At 50.4% G+C, this 17,205-nt stretch overlaps 1 protein-coding gene across 1 annotated transcript in view; it reads left to right on the forward strand.

Moving 5' to 3' along the window:
* igf2r (insulin-like growth factor 2 receptor) overlaps positions 1–17,205 on the forward strand; it is a 137,261-nt gene that overhangs the window by 44,905 nt on the left and 75,151 nt on the right. The window contains exons 11-13 of the mRNA XM_078405195.1: positions 11,011–11,172; positions 13,048–13,209; positions 15,503–15,646. Coding sequence (XP_078261321.1) covers positions 11,011–11,172; positions 13,048–13,209; positions 15,503–15,646 — 468 coding nt within the window. The remainder of the gene's footprint in view (positions 1–11,010; positions 11,173–13,047; positions 13,210–15,502; positions 15,647–17,205) is intronic.

The raw sequence follows: 17,205 nt of genomic DNA on the forward strand, positions 1-17,205 counted from the left end.
TACAGCATGAGATTAGAGCATTTGGCATAGCTAGTTTACCTTTATTCATTTAAGCTTTTTTAACCTAATTCTGGACCTTGGACTTTTTGTCTGAAACTGGAATGCCACAATGCTGTAAAGCTATATTCTGCACTGGTATTTTTCTCTTTGTTGTACCTGTGGTACTTTAGACTTCAGAGAAAAAAGAGAAACAGGCCCTTTGGACCACTGAGTCCACGCTGACCAACAATCACCCCGTACACTAGCACTATCCTACACAATAGGGATAATTTACAATTTTACCAAAGCAAATAAACCTACAAATCTGTACATCTTTGGAGTGTGGGAGGAAAGCGGAGTACCTGAAGAAAATCCACGCAGTCACAGGGAGAATGTCCAAACTGTACAGACAGCACTTGTAGTCGGGTCAGGGTCCCGGGCGTTGTAAGGCAGCTTCTCTACCGCTGCGCTACTGTGCCGCCCCATACTTGCGTACAGCTTGTGTCTGAAGAAGGGTCTTGACTAGAAACGTCACCCATTCCTTCTCCAGAGATGCTGCTTGTCCCGCCGAGTTACTCCAGCATTTTGTGTCTATCTTCTAATGTATGGCTTGGTTGTTTTCATGTACGCACACAAGTTAATTTAATTGGATAGCACACAAACAAAATCTTTTCACTGTAATTCTCGGTACATGTACAAATAATGACTCTTCTCTGTCTGTAACCTCTCCTCTTTTGAAACCCTTCTGTGTCCTCTCCCTCATGTTCACAAAATTTATTTTTAAACCGGAAGCTCTGTTCATTCTGATACAATCGAACAGAAGGCATTAATATCCAAATTCACAATTTGAAGTAACATGTTATGGCGAGTCCGGAAACTTGTTCTTTGTGGAAGAAGTTTATTGCGACAGCAATATTCGTATACAAAGGTTTAACAACAAGATAACGGACAACCATCAAAAACTCACTGTCTTCTTCGAAGACGTCTCCGAACTAACTCTTTTCGGGCGCCAAAAGCGCACATGACAACACTGTCCAATCAGCGATGTCGCTCTCTGGACCAATCCCTACGGTCGCGCCCACACGTGACCTTGCTGGCCAATCTGAGGGTTCGACGACCAGGACCATTCTCTATGGTCGCTACATGACCCCCCCAGAACCCGAGGTACGGAACCTAGCAGGGAGCCGGATTTCGCGACCATAACGAGTAAGGAGAGGGGCCGCCTGAACCACAGGAGCCGGAGATTCCGGACTTGGAGGAACAGCCGGAGCGGGGGGTCCTGGACTGATCGGAACTGACGGAGGCCGGCCTCTCCTAGGGGGTTGGCCGACCAGGACTGGTTGGTCCGGATCTAAGTGTGCAGGTTTAAGCCTGGACACCGAGACGAGCTCACTCCTGCCGCCCACGTCTAAGGTGAAGGTAACCGTCCCCTTACGCAAAACCCGGAACGGCCCTTCATAGACCCTCTGCAACGGGGCACGATGGGAATCCTTTCGCAAAAACACAAACTCACAGTCCTTCAGGGAAGGCGGTTCATGTACCATGGGACACCCATGACGTGAAGTCGGAACTGGGGCCAGGGAACCCACCCGTGCCCGGAGCGATGCTAAGACTGATGGGACTGGAGGCAGCTGGTCTGAGGGGTCCGGAAACAAATCCCCGGGTACTCGAAGTGGCGAGCCATACACTAGCTCCGCGGACGAAGCACCGAGATCTTGCTTAGGAGCAGTCCGGATGCCCAAAAGGACCCAGGGGAGTTGGTCTACCCAGTCCGGGCCTTCAAGCCTCGCACTGAGGGCCGCCTTGAGTTGACGGTGGAACCTCTCCACAAGCCCATTTGCCTGGGGGTGGTATGCTGTAGTGTGTTGTAACCGGGAACCGTACAGCTCGGCTAGCGTGGTCCAGAGGGACGAAGTGAACTGCGGCCCCCTGTCGGTGGTAATAACCGCCGGAACCCCAAAACGTGCTACCCAATGGAGGGCCAAAGTCCTGGCACAAGAGGCTGCCGAGATATCGGACAATGGGAAAGCCTCTGGCCACCGGGTGAACCGATCCACCACCATGAGGAGATGGGTGTAGCCCCGGGAGGAAGGCAAGGGCCAGACTAAATCCACGTGAATGTGGAAAAAACGAACTGCTGGGACCTCAAACTCCTGTACGGGGGCTGGACATGGCGCTGGACTTTAGCGGTCTGGCAGGGAACGCAGGAACGTGCCCAACCCGCTACCTGTTTACGTAGGCCATGCCAGACAAACCGAGCGGCTTCTAACGCAGAGGTGGAGCGGATGGACGGGTGCGCCAGCCCGTGAATGGCATCGAAAACCCGGCGCTGAAGGGAGGGCGGCACTACCGGCCTGGGACGGGGAAGGGAAACATCACACCAGACTTTTGTGCCTTCCGACCCGCAGGCTACCTGAGCCAACTTCAACCCCGAAGTGGTGGACTGGTATGCCGAGGCGGTATCCGCCAGAAGCTGTGCCTCCGCTAGCTCCTGGGGATCCACCTCGCAGTCCACCGCCGAAATGGGGGAACAAGCAGGTCTAGACAGGGCGTCAGCAACGGCATTAAGCTTACCCGCGACATGACGGACATCGGTGGTAAATTCGGAGATGGCAGTCAGGTGCCGCTGCTGGCGGGCCGACCATGGGTCAGACAATTTGAAAAATGCAAATGTTAATGGTTTATGGTCCGTAAAGGCCACGAATGGGCGGCCCTCAAGGAAATACCTGAAATGACGAACAGCTAAATAGAGGGCCAGAAGCTCTCGGTCAAATGCGCTATACTTCAGCTCAGCCGAATTCAGTTGCCGGCTGAAAAACGCCAAGGGCTGCCAACGGCCACTGACCTGCTGCTCCAAAACCCCACCCACCGCCACGTCAGACGCATCAACCGTCAGGGCCGTGGGGGCGGAGGGGCTCGGGTGGACCAACATGGTGGCGTCTGCCAAGGCTGCCTTAGCTGCTGTAAAAGCCGACTCTGCGGCCGGGGACCATATCAACTCTACTGGTTTACCCGCAAGGCACTGGAAGAGCGGGCGCATGACCCGCGCAGCTGTCGGAACGAACCTATGGAAGAAGTTAACCATACCTACGAACTCCTGCAGCCCTTTCACTGTGGTGGGCCTGGGAAATGCCCGGATAGCCTCCACCTTCTCGGGCAAAGGGGTGGCGCCGGCAGGGGTGATTCTGTGCCCTAACAAATCAAGAGAATGGAGGCTGAATTGACACTTGGAGGGTTGGATAATGAGCCCGTGGTCTTGGAGCCGCTGGAACACAGTCCGCAAGTGGACCTGGTGTTCCTGCACTGAGGGGCTGGCGACCAGGATGTCGTCTAAATAAATAAACACAAAGGGTAAACCCCGACCCACACGGTCCATCAGTCGCTGGAAAGCCTGTGCCGCGTTCTTTAAACCGAAAGGCATGCGCAACCATTCGAACAACCCGAACGGAGTAATCGTGGCAGTTTTCTGTATGTCCTCCGGCCGCACCGGAATCTGGTGGTATCCTCGCACCAAATCGATTTTGGAGAACACCACCGTCCCTTCCAGCCCAGACGAAAAGTCCTGCAGGTGCGGTATGGGATAGCGATCAGCCGTGGTGACAGCATTGAGACGCCGATAATCGCCACATGGTCTCCACCCCCCAGATGCCTTGGAGACCATATGCAACGGCGAGGCCCATGGGCTGTCGGACTGACGGACAATGCCCATTTCCTCCATCTTCCTAAATTCCGCCCGTGCCACCACCAGTTTGTCTGGCGGTAGTCTCCTGGCCCGAGCGAAAACGGGAGGGCCCTCGGTGCGAATGTGGTGGACCACGCCATGCTTGGCCGAAGGGGCGTCAAAACGCTGGATGAGCAGCTCTGGAAACTCCGCCAGGACATCAGCATACGAGTCAGGGGCCGCGACGACGGCCTGGACAGTAGGGCTGAGCGGGGAGGCGATTGTCGGAGCGACAGGCTCCTCGCTGGCGGAGGGTCGGAGGTCGTTACCGCGGACATCAGGGACCAGTGAAAAGGCCCAGAGAAAATCTGCACCTAGGATCGCTTGTCTGACGTCTGCTATAATGAATGGCCATTCACACGTGCGGAGGCCTAACACAAGGGACATCTTCCGCGTACCGAACGTGCGGATGGGGCTGCCATTAACCGCGATGAGGGTAGGACCTGTCTTACCCGATCTGGTCTCAAGGTCGGTCGGCGGCACTATACTGACAATGGCTCCCGTGTCCACTAAAAATTCTGTGTCCGTGAATCGATCTCGGACGTAGAGGCGTCGGTTCTGGCCAATCACAACTGCCCCTATGTACGATCGGCCGAGGCATTTCCCGCGAAAGTACAAGGTGAGCGGCAGTTGCGGGATTCTCTACCCCATCGTAGATGATAATAGCACCAGCCGCGCTTGTGCGGATCTTTTTGGCGGGCTTTTGGAGGACTGGCGGGAGACGCGGCGCCATCTTGATGTCGCTGTGGCGTGGTCACTGATGTCGAGACCTTGTTGATCGAACCACTTCCCTTCGATTTGGCCACTATGAGCGCATCAGCTTTTTCTGCATATGCTTCTGGGTCCTTAAAAGAACAATCCGTGAGCAGAAGTCGGACATCTTCGGGAAGCTTCTCTCGGAATGCCTGCTCGAACATGAGGCAATCCGTATGTTCACCGGCCAGCATCATCATCTCGGCCATGAGAACGGACGGCAGTCGATCTCCGAGATCCGGTAGGTGCAGAAGTTTTTTGGCGCGATCATGCCTATGGAACCCGACGGTTCGTAGTAACAGTGCCTTCATGGCCTCGTACTTGCTTTCCGCAGGAGGATTTACGATGAACCGCATCACTCGTGTGGTCGTCTCCGGCGATAGAGCGCTGACGAGGTAGTAATACTTCGTCGCGTCTGTGGATATGTTTCTCAAATGAAACTGGGCTTCGGTGTGGACAAACCAAGATTGTGGTTGATGTGTCCAAAACGACGGAAGGTGAACGCTTACTGCGCTTAACTCCGGTGTGCCAGGCGCAGCATCCAACAACGGGGCGTCGTGTTCGTTCATGGTCGGTGATCGCCCAGATCACGTCGGGGTCACCAATATGGCGAGTCCGGAAACTTGTTCTTTGTGGAAGAAGTTTACTGCGACAGCAATATTCGTATACAAAGGTTTAACAACAAGATAACGGACAACCATCAAACACTCACTGTCTTCTTCGAAGACGTCTCCGAACTAACTCTATTCGGGCGCCAAAAGCGCACATGACAACGCTGTCCAATCAGCGATGTCGCTCTGGACCAATCCCTACGGTCGCGCCCACACGTGACCTTGCTGGCCAATCTGAGGGTTCGACGACCAGGACCATTCTCTATGGTCGCTACAATGTCATTGTAATGTATTTTCATATTAATGAATTTAGATTTTTTAAGCTGTCAATTTGGATGAAGTTTTCCAAACATTACATAATTGTCACAAAAAAAATCTTCTTGAGAAGGTTTATCTCTGCCACAAGCTTCACACCACTTCGCCTAACTCTTCAACCTCATTATCATACGTTTAACTGAAGATCAACTGCTGCTTTATTAAAAGTTTTTTAAAATATTCATAACATTTCCAGTTTACAGAAGCTTAATATAATGTCAAGTCTTAAGAAGAGTGTTGACAAGAAAATGTGTTGTCACGCACACTTTTTTGTCAACACTCTCAAAAACTGCCATTATATTAAGCTTCTGTAAATAGAAATCCAGAAATAGAAAAACTGCAAAGGTTTTGAAGGTTTTTTTATTGTCACATGTACCAATTCAGGTACACTGATATGCGAATTACCATACAGCCATACGAAAAAAAAAGCAACAAGACACACAATTGCATAAAAGTTAACATAAACATCCACCACAGCGAATTCCCCTCATTCCTCTGTGATGGAAGGCAAAATAAACTCCAAACTTCTTCCTCTTTATTCTCTCGTGTTCGGGGCGATCGAAGCTGCCACATCGGGGCGATCAAAGCTCCGCGATGTTAAAAGTCCCGTAGGCTCCCCGCAGTGGAGCTCCCAAAAGTCAGTCTCCAGCAAAGGCTGCCAAGTCTTAGATGTTAGGCCGCAGTGCGGATGGAAATACGATGCGGAAAGAAATCTCATCTCGGTCGAGGTAAGGGATTAGAAAAAGTTTCCCTCACCTTCCACATAAAACAAGCTAGAGAACACTAAAAACATACATTTAACACATTGTAGGGACATAGGGATTGGCCAGGTAATAGAACCCTCGGATTGGGTTACGGTCACGGGGTGAGGGAGCGCGAGGTATTTAAATGCTTGGCGCCAAACGTGAGTTAGAGATTAGATTAGTGAGTGAAGTTGGTGTTCGTCCAGAAAGAAGTCTGTTGCGTTTGTCACGGGTTTTATACCAAAAAAGTATTTGGATAATACCACTCGTCTGGACTCACTACATTGGTGACCCCGAACGTAGGAAGAAAGCAGCAGCATGTCGCAGGCGGGAGCGAGCGCGGGCGAAATTCATCTACCGCCGTTCTGGGCCCATCAGCCGCACCTGTGGTTTGTGCAGGCAGAATCACAGTTCCATCTTAAAAAGGTGGAGGAAGATCAGGAGAAGTACCACCACCTGGTGAGCTGTCTGCAGGCGGAGGTGGCTGCGCGGGTCAGCCGATACCTGACCAGTCCACCCCAAACGGACCAGTACGGGGGGCTCAAGAAGCTCCTGCTGCGGACCTTCGGCTGGGCCCAGAGCCAGCGGGCTCTGAAGCTCCTCCATTTGCCAGACCTGGGGCAGCGGCTGCCGTCGGAGTTGATGTCCGAGATGCTGGCTTTGGCGGGTGACCATCAGCCATGCATGATATTCGAAGTGGCCTTTCGGGAGAAGCTACCTGGGGACGTCAGGTTGGTGTTGGCGGACGTCTCTTTTGAAGATCCGGTAGCGTTCGCCGAGAAGGCCGACACGCTCGTTAGGGAGCGCAACACCCGAGACGGCTCCGTTAACCGGGTCTCGAGGCCCAGCGGCAGTCGGGGGTGCGGCCGGGAGAGCGACGCATCGGCCGCTATTTCGCAGTCGGCCCGCCAAGAGAGGGTGGCGGCGCCTGTTCATTGGCAGCGGGCTCGACCAACAGAGCCGGAGAGGCGTGGCTGGTGCTCTTTCCATCGGCGGTGGGGCGGCGAGGCCCGAAGCTGTAGATCCCCGTGTTCGTTTCCGGGAAACGCCTGGGCCGATCGACTGTAGAGGCAGTCTCGGTTGGCCGTAACTACCGCCTCTACGCCACAGATCAGAGAACCGGGATCGTCTTCCTAGTGGACACGGGAGCGGTCGTAAGTATTGTGCCCCCCTATGACTGTGAAGTTCGAGTGGGGGAAAAGGGCCCGCCCCTAATTGCAGTGAATGGTAGCACCATCCGTACATACGGTAAAAGGACTATGTCCCTGTCCTTCGAGTCCAGGACTTACCGTTGGGAATTCATCGTTGCGGATGTGGGCCAGGCCATATTGGGTGCAGATTTCCTATGGGCGTTTTCCTTGGTCGCAGACGTCCGAGGGAGGGGCCTACAACCCTCAGCTGATGTATGGCCTCGGGGTACTGGGCCAGAGGCTTCTACAAGCGCCGCCCCACCCAGCCTAGTTATCCAGTCCATTACCACGGCTCCCGGGCAGTTCGATGCGGTCCTGGCCGACTTCCCGCAGCTCCTCGTCCAGCGTTTTGATTCACCTTCGGAGAAGCACGGGGTCGTCCATTTCATCCCAACCGAAGGGCCGCCGGTTTTTGCCCGGGCACGGCGCCTCCCACCCGACAAGCTGGCCAGGGCGCGAGAGGAGTTCCTAAACTTGGAGAGGTTGGGAATTATTCGGCCTTCGAGTAGTCCGTGGGCCTCCCCCTTGCACATGGTTTCCAAAGCGTCTGGGGGGTGGAGACCATGTGGTGACTTCCGTCGACTCAACGCGGCAACACGGCCGGACCGCTATCCGATTCCACACATCCAGGACTTTTCAGATAGCCTGGAGGGGGCGACAATATTTTCAAAAATTGATTTGGTGCGGGGATACCATCAGATCCCGGTCCACCCGCTGGACATTCCAAAAACAGCGACCATTACTCCGTTCGGACTGTTTGAGTGGTTGCGGATGCCTTTCGGCCTTAAAAATGCAGCTCAGGCATTCCAGCGTCTGATGGACCGGTGGGTCGAGGGTTGCTGTTTGTCTTTATTTATCTTGACGATATTTTGATTGCCAGCCGTTCGGTCCAGGAGCACTTGGTCCACCTCCGCACGGTGTTCCAGAGGCTGCAAGACCATGGCCTGATTCTCCATCCGGACAAATGCCAATTCGGCCTGTCCGCGGTGGATTTTTTGGGTCACCGGGTTACTCCGGCCGGTGCCACTCCCTTACCAGCTAAGGTGGACGCGGTCCGCTCTTTCTCCCGCCCGACTACCATCAAGGGCTTGCAGGAATTCGTGGGCATGGTCAATTTCTATCATCGGTTCGTGCCTGCAGCAGCTCGGGTTATGCGCCCCCTTTTTCAATGTCTCGCGGGTAACCCCGCGGAGTTGGTATGGTCCGTAGCTGCGGAGACGGCTTTTGTTGCGGTTAAGCAGGCCCTCGCCAACGCCACCATGCTGGTGCACCCGCGCTCCTCCGTCCCCACAGCTCTGACGGTGGATGCCTCAGACGTGGCGGTGGGTGGGGTTTTGGAGCAGCAGGTCCACGGTAATTGGCAGCCTCTGGCGTTTTTCAGCAGGCAGCTCTCTCGAGCGGAGCTCAAGTACAGTGCGTTCGATAGGGAGCTCCTGGCCCTTTATTTAGCAGTCCGCCACTTCCGTTATTTTTTAGAAGGCCGTTCTTTCGTGGCCTACACGGATCACAAACCTTTGACATTCGCTTTTGCTAAGGTTTCTGATCCGTGGTCGGCTCGCCAGCAGCGGCACCTAACCCTCATTTCGGAGTTTACGACCGATGTCCGTCATATTGCGGGTAGGCTGAATGCCGTTGCTGATGCCCTGTCCCGGCCGGCCATTCCCTCCGTAGCCGTGGTTGGTAAACATGTGGATTTCCAGGAGCTAGCGGAGGCTCAGCGCCTGGAAGGGACTGCCGCGGTGTACGCCTCCACAACCTCGGGACTGCGTTTAGAGCAGGTGGCGTGTGGCCCCACAGGTACCAAGTTGTGGTGCGACGTTACTCTCCCACGCCCTCGCCCGGTGGTGCCTGCCGCTCTGCGGCGTAAGGTTTTTGAGGCCATTCGTGGCCTGGCACATCCGTCCATCAGGACGACTTCAGCCATGGTGGCTGACCGGTTTGTCTGGCATGGCCTGCGAAAGCAGGTGGCAGCCTGGGCACGCGCCTGTATTCCGTGCCAGACCTCCAAAGTCCATCGTCATGTCCAGCCCCCATACCAGAGATTCGAGGTTCCCCCCGCCCGTTTTTTCCACATCTATGTGGATTTGGTGGGTCCATTGCCCTATTCTAGGGGTTACACTCATCTACTGACGGTGGTTGATCGGTTCACTCGTTGGCCGGAGGCGCTCCCGTTGTCGGACACCTCGGCGGCCTCCTGTGCACGTGCCCTGGCGTTGCATTGGGTGGCTCGTTTCGGGGTCCCGGCTATTATCACTACAGATCGGGGAGCCCAGTTCACCTCGTCCCTCTGGGCCGCGCTGGCGCAGCTGTATGGTGCTCGATTACAGCAGACCACCGCCTATCATCCCCAAGCCAACGGGATGGTTGAGCGTTTCCATCGGCAGCTGAAGGCGTCCCTCTGTGCTCGCCTGACTGGCTACGATTGGGCTGACCAGCTGCCTTGGGTCCTCCTCGGCATTCGTACGGCCCCGCGGGCTGAGCTGGGCACATCTTCGGCCGAGCTCGTCTACGGTTCGCCCCTGCGGGTGCCGGGCGACATTCTCCCTTCCACTCCCGCCTTGCCGCCATCCGTCACGTCAGTCTTGGGCTCCCTCCGGGAACGGGTGGGTTCTCTGGCTCCAGTCCCGACCTCCAGTCACGGAAGCACAGCAATTCACGTTCCTTCGGAATTGCGGAGCTGTGATTTCGTGTTTCTTCGGAAAGATTGCCACCGCCCCCCTCTCCAGCCGGTTTACCAGGGCCCGTTCCAGGTGCTCAAAAGGGGGACTGTAACCTTCACCTTGCAGGTAGGAAATCGTCAGGAGCTTGTTTCAGTGTCCCGTCTCAAGCCGGCCCATTTGGACCAGGACCTCCCCGTGTCGGTGGCTCAGCCGCCGCGCCGGGGCCGGCCTGTGGCGGCTCGACTGGTCCCGTCAGCGGCGCCCAGTTTACCACCTCTTGTTCCTCCGCCGCCTATGGTTGGTCCCGGGCTGCCGTTGTTCATCAAGTGCCCCCCGTCACCTACACTCTCCGCTCCAGTGGACCCCCCATCGCCTCCAGCGGCGGCGTCCACCCCGCCTCCTGTCACGCTGGGGGTATCGGTTTCCCCCCTCCGTACACGTTCTGGGCGGGAGGTTCGGCCGCCCGTGAGGTATGGTGTCGAGGGTTCTGGGGGTGGTCATGTAGGGACATAGGGATTGGCCAGGTAATAGAACCCTCGGATTGGGTTACGGTCACGGGGTGATGGAGCGCGAGGTATTTAAATGCTTGGCGCCAAACGGGAGTTAGAGATTAGATTAGTGAGTGAAGTTAGTGTTCGTCCAGAAAGAAGTCTGTTGCGTTTGTCACGGGTTTTATACCAATAAAGTATTTGGATAATACCACTCGTCTGGACTCATTACAACATACTATTAAAACAAAGAAGGAAGTGACAGACAGACTGTTGGCAAGGCAGCCATTGCTGGTGGCACCCGGTGATATCAGCTACAGCTACGTAATGACAAATCTTAAGGAGTGTATTGATATATATTAAAACAACTTTTGATAAATAGGACATTTGACCTTCAGTTGAAGTCTATTTTGCATGTATAATTAAGGCTATTAGTAAGACTTTAAAATGTAATGTCGTTTGTGTCAATGTTCAGTGCTAAGAGTCTGCTGTGGATCAGTGTTTAACTCATCAATTTAAACTCTTTTACTATATCCATTCTATTCTAAAGACAATGACGGAAAGGGGAAACCAGAATTCAGCGCAGAAGTTGATTGCACCTATATCTTTGACTGGGGTACAAAGTATGCATGTGTGAAGGATAAAGGCCTTCTCTGTCAGACCTCTGATGGAAGGAAGCGGTATGACCTATCACCCTTGACACGATACGCAGGTAAAGTTTTCTACTTTTAAACATTTGTGAATAAATACAAACGGTGAAGATCCAATTTTATTTCTCAGTTACCACAGGCTTAATGGGCCAAATGTCCTGGTGTTACAGAGTAATAATTTAATAATAATGGTGAGCATTCCCACCAGTCCCATTTTCCCTACTCCCTCAATTGACGTAGAACATCTAAATAGAAATTTTCATTCTTTATTACAATTTCTTTATGACCTAAACATGCTTTCCCTTTTGCACTGCAATGTTAGAAATCAAAATCTATAGACCATTATTGAAAAGAAAAGTTGTATTTTAAACAAGTCATGGTTCAAATTAAATTAAAATATATTAGGACAGATACATGGACAGGAAGGGTTTGGAGGGATATGGGCCAAATGCGGACAGCTGGGACTACTTTGGATGAGGCATGTTGATCAGCATGGGCTGATCAAAGTTGGCCAAAGGACATGTTTCTGTGCTGCAAGACTCAGAACAGGAACAGGCCGAACAAGATGCCTAACTGAACTGATCTCATCTGCCTACACGTGATTCATATCCTTCCATCATTGAATTCTCTTCACTTCTATGTGCCTATTCTAAAAGACTCTTAAATACCACTATCGTATCTGCCTCCACCGCCACCCCTAGCAAAGTGTCCCAGGCCCCCACTATCCTCTGTATATCGAAAAAAACTTGTTTCGTACATCTCCATTCAACTTTCAAAGATTTCACATCTTTCCTGTAATGGGGCAACTAGAACTGCACACAATACTCCAAATGTGGCCTAACCAAAGCCCTATAATGCTGCATCATGACCTCCTGACTCTTATTTTCAATTCCCCTAGCAATGAATGCACGCATAGCTTATGCTGCCTTTACCACTCTATCTACTTGTGTGAGCTGTGAGCTTGGACTCCAAGATCCCTCTGCACATCAAAGTGGTTAAGGGTCTTGCCATTAACTGTGTACTTTCTCCTTACATTCAACCTCCCAAAGTGTAATACCTCGCACTTGCTCGAGTTAAACTTATTCTGCCATTTCTCTGCCCGTTTCAGCAGCTGAAACTCTTTGACTCGAACACCATCAAGAACTTGAATGTAGTTATTTAAATGGCTACCACAAGTTGGGTGGGTGGTAAGAGAATTCGAGCGAGTTGATTGATATAAGAAAGTACAGGTGTTTGAGAGGACTTCCTCCTGCACCCGTGCAGAACTCGTTAGTTTCATCAACTTTAACGGAGTCTGAGGAAGGGTCCTGAACTGAAAGGGTACCTATCCATGTCCTCAGATGCTGACTGACCTGATGAGTTACTCCAGCACTTTGTTTTGTTTGTGTACCCGAGCCTAACATGGGAGTTTGGTTCTCAAGTATGGGTGATGTGTTCCTTTGCCCTATAAATTAATTCTGCTTTTGCAGGAGGCTCATTGATGAGGTGTACCATTGCGTAGGAAAATAACTGCAGATGCTGATACAAATCTGGTACAAGTTGAACATTGACGTCTCCAACTTTAGATAGTTCCTCTGTCCCTCTCTTCCCCTCCCCCTTCCCAGTTCTCCCTCTATCTTCCTGTCTCCACCTATATCCTTCCTTTGTCCCGCCCCCCTGACATCAGTCTGAAGAAGGGTCTCAACCCGAAATGTCACCCATTCCTTCTCTCCTGAGATGCTGCCTGACCTGCTGAGTTACTCCAGCATTTTGTGAATAAATACCTTCAAGGTGTACCATTGCGGTGAGATAAAATGTTTTTATGCACATTATTTCTATAAGACAAGGCCATCTGAATCAGATCAGGCCAAACTGCAGCTACCGCACCACCGGCTGATTTGTTTTGGTACAAGTAATGTCCTTGAAAAATAAAAAACAGAAAAATAATTCATTTGCAGCAAAAGATATTCCTGAATCTGACGACGCACACAACTGGGAGGTGTTGGACAGCACCCAGGTGGCATCTGACCATAAGCGGTTCTATGTTAACGTGTGCCACAGAGTCCTCAAGGATAGTGCAACCACGGAATGTCCTGAGGATGCAGCTATTTGTTCTGTGGGTAAGTAAAGGTTCTGTGATTTGTGAATTTCTTCATGCCAGTAGTCAATGATTGGAAAAAATACAGCATAGAAACAAAACCTTCGGGAAGCCCAGTGCTGCAGCGGTAGAGAGGGACCTTGCAGCGCCAGAGACCCTGGTTCGATCCCGACTACGTGTTGTCTGTACGGAGTTTGTACGTTCTCCCTGTGACTCTGTGGGTTTTCTCCGGGTGCTCGGGTTTTTTCCCACACTCCAAAAAACATGCAGGTTTGTAATTTAATTTGCTTCTGTACATTGTCCCTAGTGTGTAGGATGGTGCTAGAGTACGGGATGATCACTGGTCAGCGTGGTCGTTGGGACGGAAGGGCCTGTTTCCATGCTGTATCTCTAAAGTCCGGCCCACCCAGTCCACGCCAACCATAAATCACCCGTTCGCACTAGTTCCATGTTATCCCACATTTGGGATGTGGGAGAAACCAGAGCACCCGGAGGAAGCCCACACAGTCAGAGGGAGAAAATGCAAACTCTACACAGAAAGGGTCTAAGGTCAGGATTGAACACTGGTCTCTGGCACTGCGAGGCAGCAGCTCTACCAGTTATGTCACTACAGTTGCAAGGTGATTTAAGCAATTGCTATCAACAAATTATAGCCTTGTACCCATTAAAGACTCTGCGAATAATTTAAAAAGGCATGAATAAGATGTAGGTGCAGCCTACAGTCCTCAAGCCTGTTTGCCTTGTCCATAGCTAGTTTTAAATCTCAAATCCACTTCACTGCCGGATCCCCACTTCCCTTTTATTGTACGATAAACTCTTAATCTTAGTCTTAAATACTCGCCAACTGAACTTTATAAATGTTCTCTTAGATATCTACCAATGATTTGCTATTCTATAAATGGTCGACCATTTCCCTTGAGGCTGATCCAGTCTTTCAAAATCTACCCTGTCTTGACATTTTGTTTTGAGGGTTCATCTCCACACCACTCCTGACCTAAAGCATCACATCTCCTTTCCGTCCACAGATGCTGGCTGACCCACGGAGTTACTCCAGCGCTTTGTCACATGGCTAACCGTATGAATGTTTTCTAGAGAGTTCATAACTAGGCAAAACTCTGGGCAATCCCTTGCATTTGAATTGCAACCCGGTTAGAAATGCTTGTATCTGCTGTTGAACCCCAGCGCAAAACTGAAGCTAAAGGGAGTAGTCCTGGAAGCAAGTAGGCGATAAGTCTGTGTCAATGGTGAGAAGAGTCAAACTTGTGTTTTAGTGTGAAACTTTGGATAATGATGCATAAGAAGTTTTAAGTTGTAGGTAAAGTAGACAAACGTCAAACTTGATCAGAGTTGAAAATGGAAAATTAAGAAATAGGAAGGGAGCTCTAAAAAGGAGAGACATTTTCATAATTTATTGTTATTAATTTCTAGATTAGAGAGATGGGCTGTAGCCTTCCCAATAAAGTCGTTAAGCTTACCACTGTCACGAAAGGAGTGGAGTGATCATTCTTGACGCAAACAACAACAGAGAGATCTTCACGACGTTTCAGTTTAATTAGTCGTTTATTGAAGTAGTAATACAAACAGTATTTCTCCCGTCATTGACTTGATAAGAATTTGTATCTTGCCATGGCTCCTTCGTGTCTAACGCATAACGTAATTGCCTTCTCAATTATACTCATAATTCTGGCTCCTCCCAGTCCATATATATGCACATATGCAAGCCTGGTATTCATCTCACGACAACCCGCAGGTGTCCAAAAATAATATAGAAGGATACAAAATAATATAATATGCTAAGACAGCTAGTAAATACACATGGCTCCTACATGGGCAAATCGGGACCAGCTTAGATAGGGAAGCTTGAACGACGTGACCAAGTTGGGCTGAAGGGCCTGTTTCTGTGCTGTATGACTCACTGACACAATACAGTACATTCATCAATTAGTCACTTTTGGATTTGATAAAATGTGTTTCCAAAAAGTTATTTTGAATTGGTAGTCATAGTCATACAATGTGCAAATAGACCATGTGGTCCAACTTGCCCACGCCGATCAACATGCCCCATCTACATTAGTCCCACCTGCCTGCATTTGGCCCATATCCCTCCAAACCTAGCCTCTTCAGAGATCCTCACCTAGAGGTAAGGAAAGATTTGCCCATGTATTGATTGGAGCTCCAGCCGTACATTGTAGAAGGGAAAAGTTTATTTTAAATATTTATGAGGTCCAAATGTGAAGTAACTTTGTTGAAAGAACACTGCAGAAATAACCTTCAACTACAGTTAAGTTCCCTTGTCAAATTTTGTCCCCTTCAAGGTCAAGATGAAGTAAAGAGTCTTGGGAAATTTGTTTCATCTCCGAAAAAAGAAGGCAATAACATTCAGCTTGTTTATTCAGACGGTGACTTGTGTAGAGGAAATGCTCGAAGCAAAACTATTATTACTTTTGTATGTAATCCCGGTAAGTTCATATGTACTTGGCCTCTCACGTCAGGAAATGTTTAACCAGCTTTGAGTCCAGAGTTGGATCCAGGGTAGGGTTCCATTGGCAGCATCTAGAGAGCTGACAAAGGTGACTTTAATTGAGGGTCTGCGACCACCCATGTTTACTGATTGGCTAGGCTATTTAGACTGCCAGTGAGAATCAGTGACATTAAACCTCGTGTGCAAGATACATCTTCTGGATGCACTGGGAGGCATCCTCAGTGATGTGACCTGGGGTCATCGGGTGTTTTGGGTCTCACAACATCAGACACCCTCGCCTAGGTGACCCAGCCGGGGTTGATCAGGCCCCGACTTGCGTCCCAGCAGCAACTGCCCATGGATCAGCCCTCTTAATCCAAAGCCATCTAGTGGCTTTCTCTGTGGCTTCGCTTGCGGATTGAATGGCCCTCTTCTTTGCCAGCCCCGTAATGCCCAATTGGTTGAGGACTTTGCAGAGTGAGCGTCCTGCAAAGCCTCTACAGCCCACCTCTATGGGCTCGTAGCATGTCTTCCAGCCTCTGTCCCGGCACATCTCCACCAGTTCCTGGTACTTTGCGCGTTTCCTCTCATACGCTCAACCTCCATGTAGAAACAAGGAACTGCAGGTGCTGATATTCAAAAAAAGTCAAAGTGCTGGAGTAATTCAGCAGGTCAGGCAGTATCCCTGGAGAACGTGGAAAGATGACGTTTTGGGTCAGAACCCTTCTTTCAGACTGAAGAATGGCCATGACTTGAACCGCCACCTATCCACGTTCTTCAGAGATGCGGCCTGACCTGCTGAGTTACTCCAGCACTTTGTGTTTATTGTTTCTCAACCTACATGTACTAGACTGGGTAAATGTCCCACCTCCCTCTAAAGGACATAGACCAGGGAACTGGATGTTTTTATGGTGGAGTCAAAGAAAATCAAGATAACTCTGGAGTTAGGCTGAAATGAGATTTAAATTAATAGAGGATCCACTTGGGAGAGGGAGAAAATTGTGGAGCTTAGGGTCAGAGCTTGAATAGTGCGCTTTGCCAGGGTATGGTGCTATTGGAAAGTGTACAATGCCCAACAACCTTGTTGGGTCAGGACACGATCGAGGCAATAAATCTAACACTAGCTCCAATCACAAACACTAGCTCCAATTACCATCTTGATAATTAACTTGCTCCTAATCCATCTGCCATTTTCCCTCTTCTGTTTTGTCCTTTGAGGACAAATTTGAGGCTGTTCTTCATTTTAATTTTTGACTGTAGGCCACATTTTTATGGTTCTCTCGAATTGTCCAAATATTTGCATTATTTTATGTGTTTCAGTTTCCTCCCACATGCCAAAGACATGCAAGTTTGTAGGTTAATCAGCTTCTGTAAATTGTCCCTAGCGTGTAGGATAGAACTATTATATGGGTGATCACTGGTCATTGCAGTTTCTGGTGGGCCAAAGGGCTATTTTCCATGCTGATTCGCAAAATATTAACAGAATATATAACAGAATATATAATTAATATAACACATAAAAAAATTCCTCCATCTCCATTCTAAAGGTCTGTCCAT

This window comes from Rhinoraja longicauda, chromosome 9 (assembly GCF_053455715.1).
Source record: "Rhinoraja longicauda isolate Sanriku21f chromosome 9, sRhiLon1.1, whole genome shotgun sequence".
Lineage (NCBI taxonomy): Eukaryota > Metazoa > Chordata > Chondrichthyes > Rajiformes > Arhynchobatidae > Rhinoraja > Rhinoraja longicauda.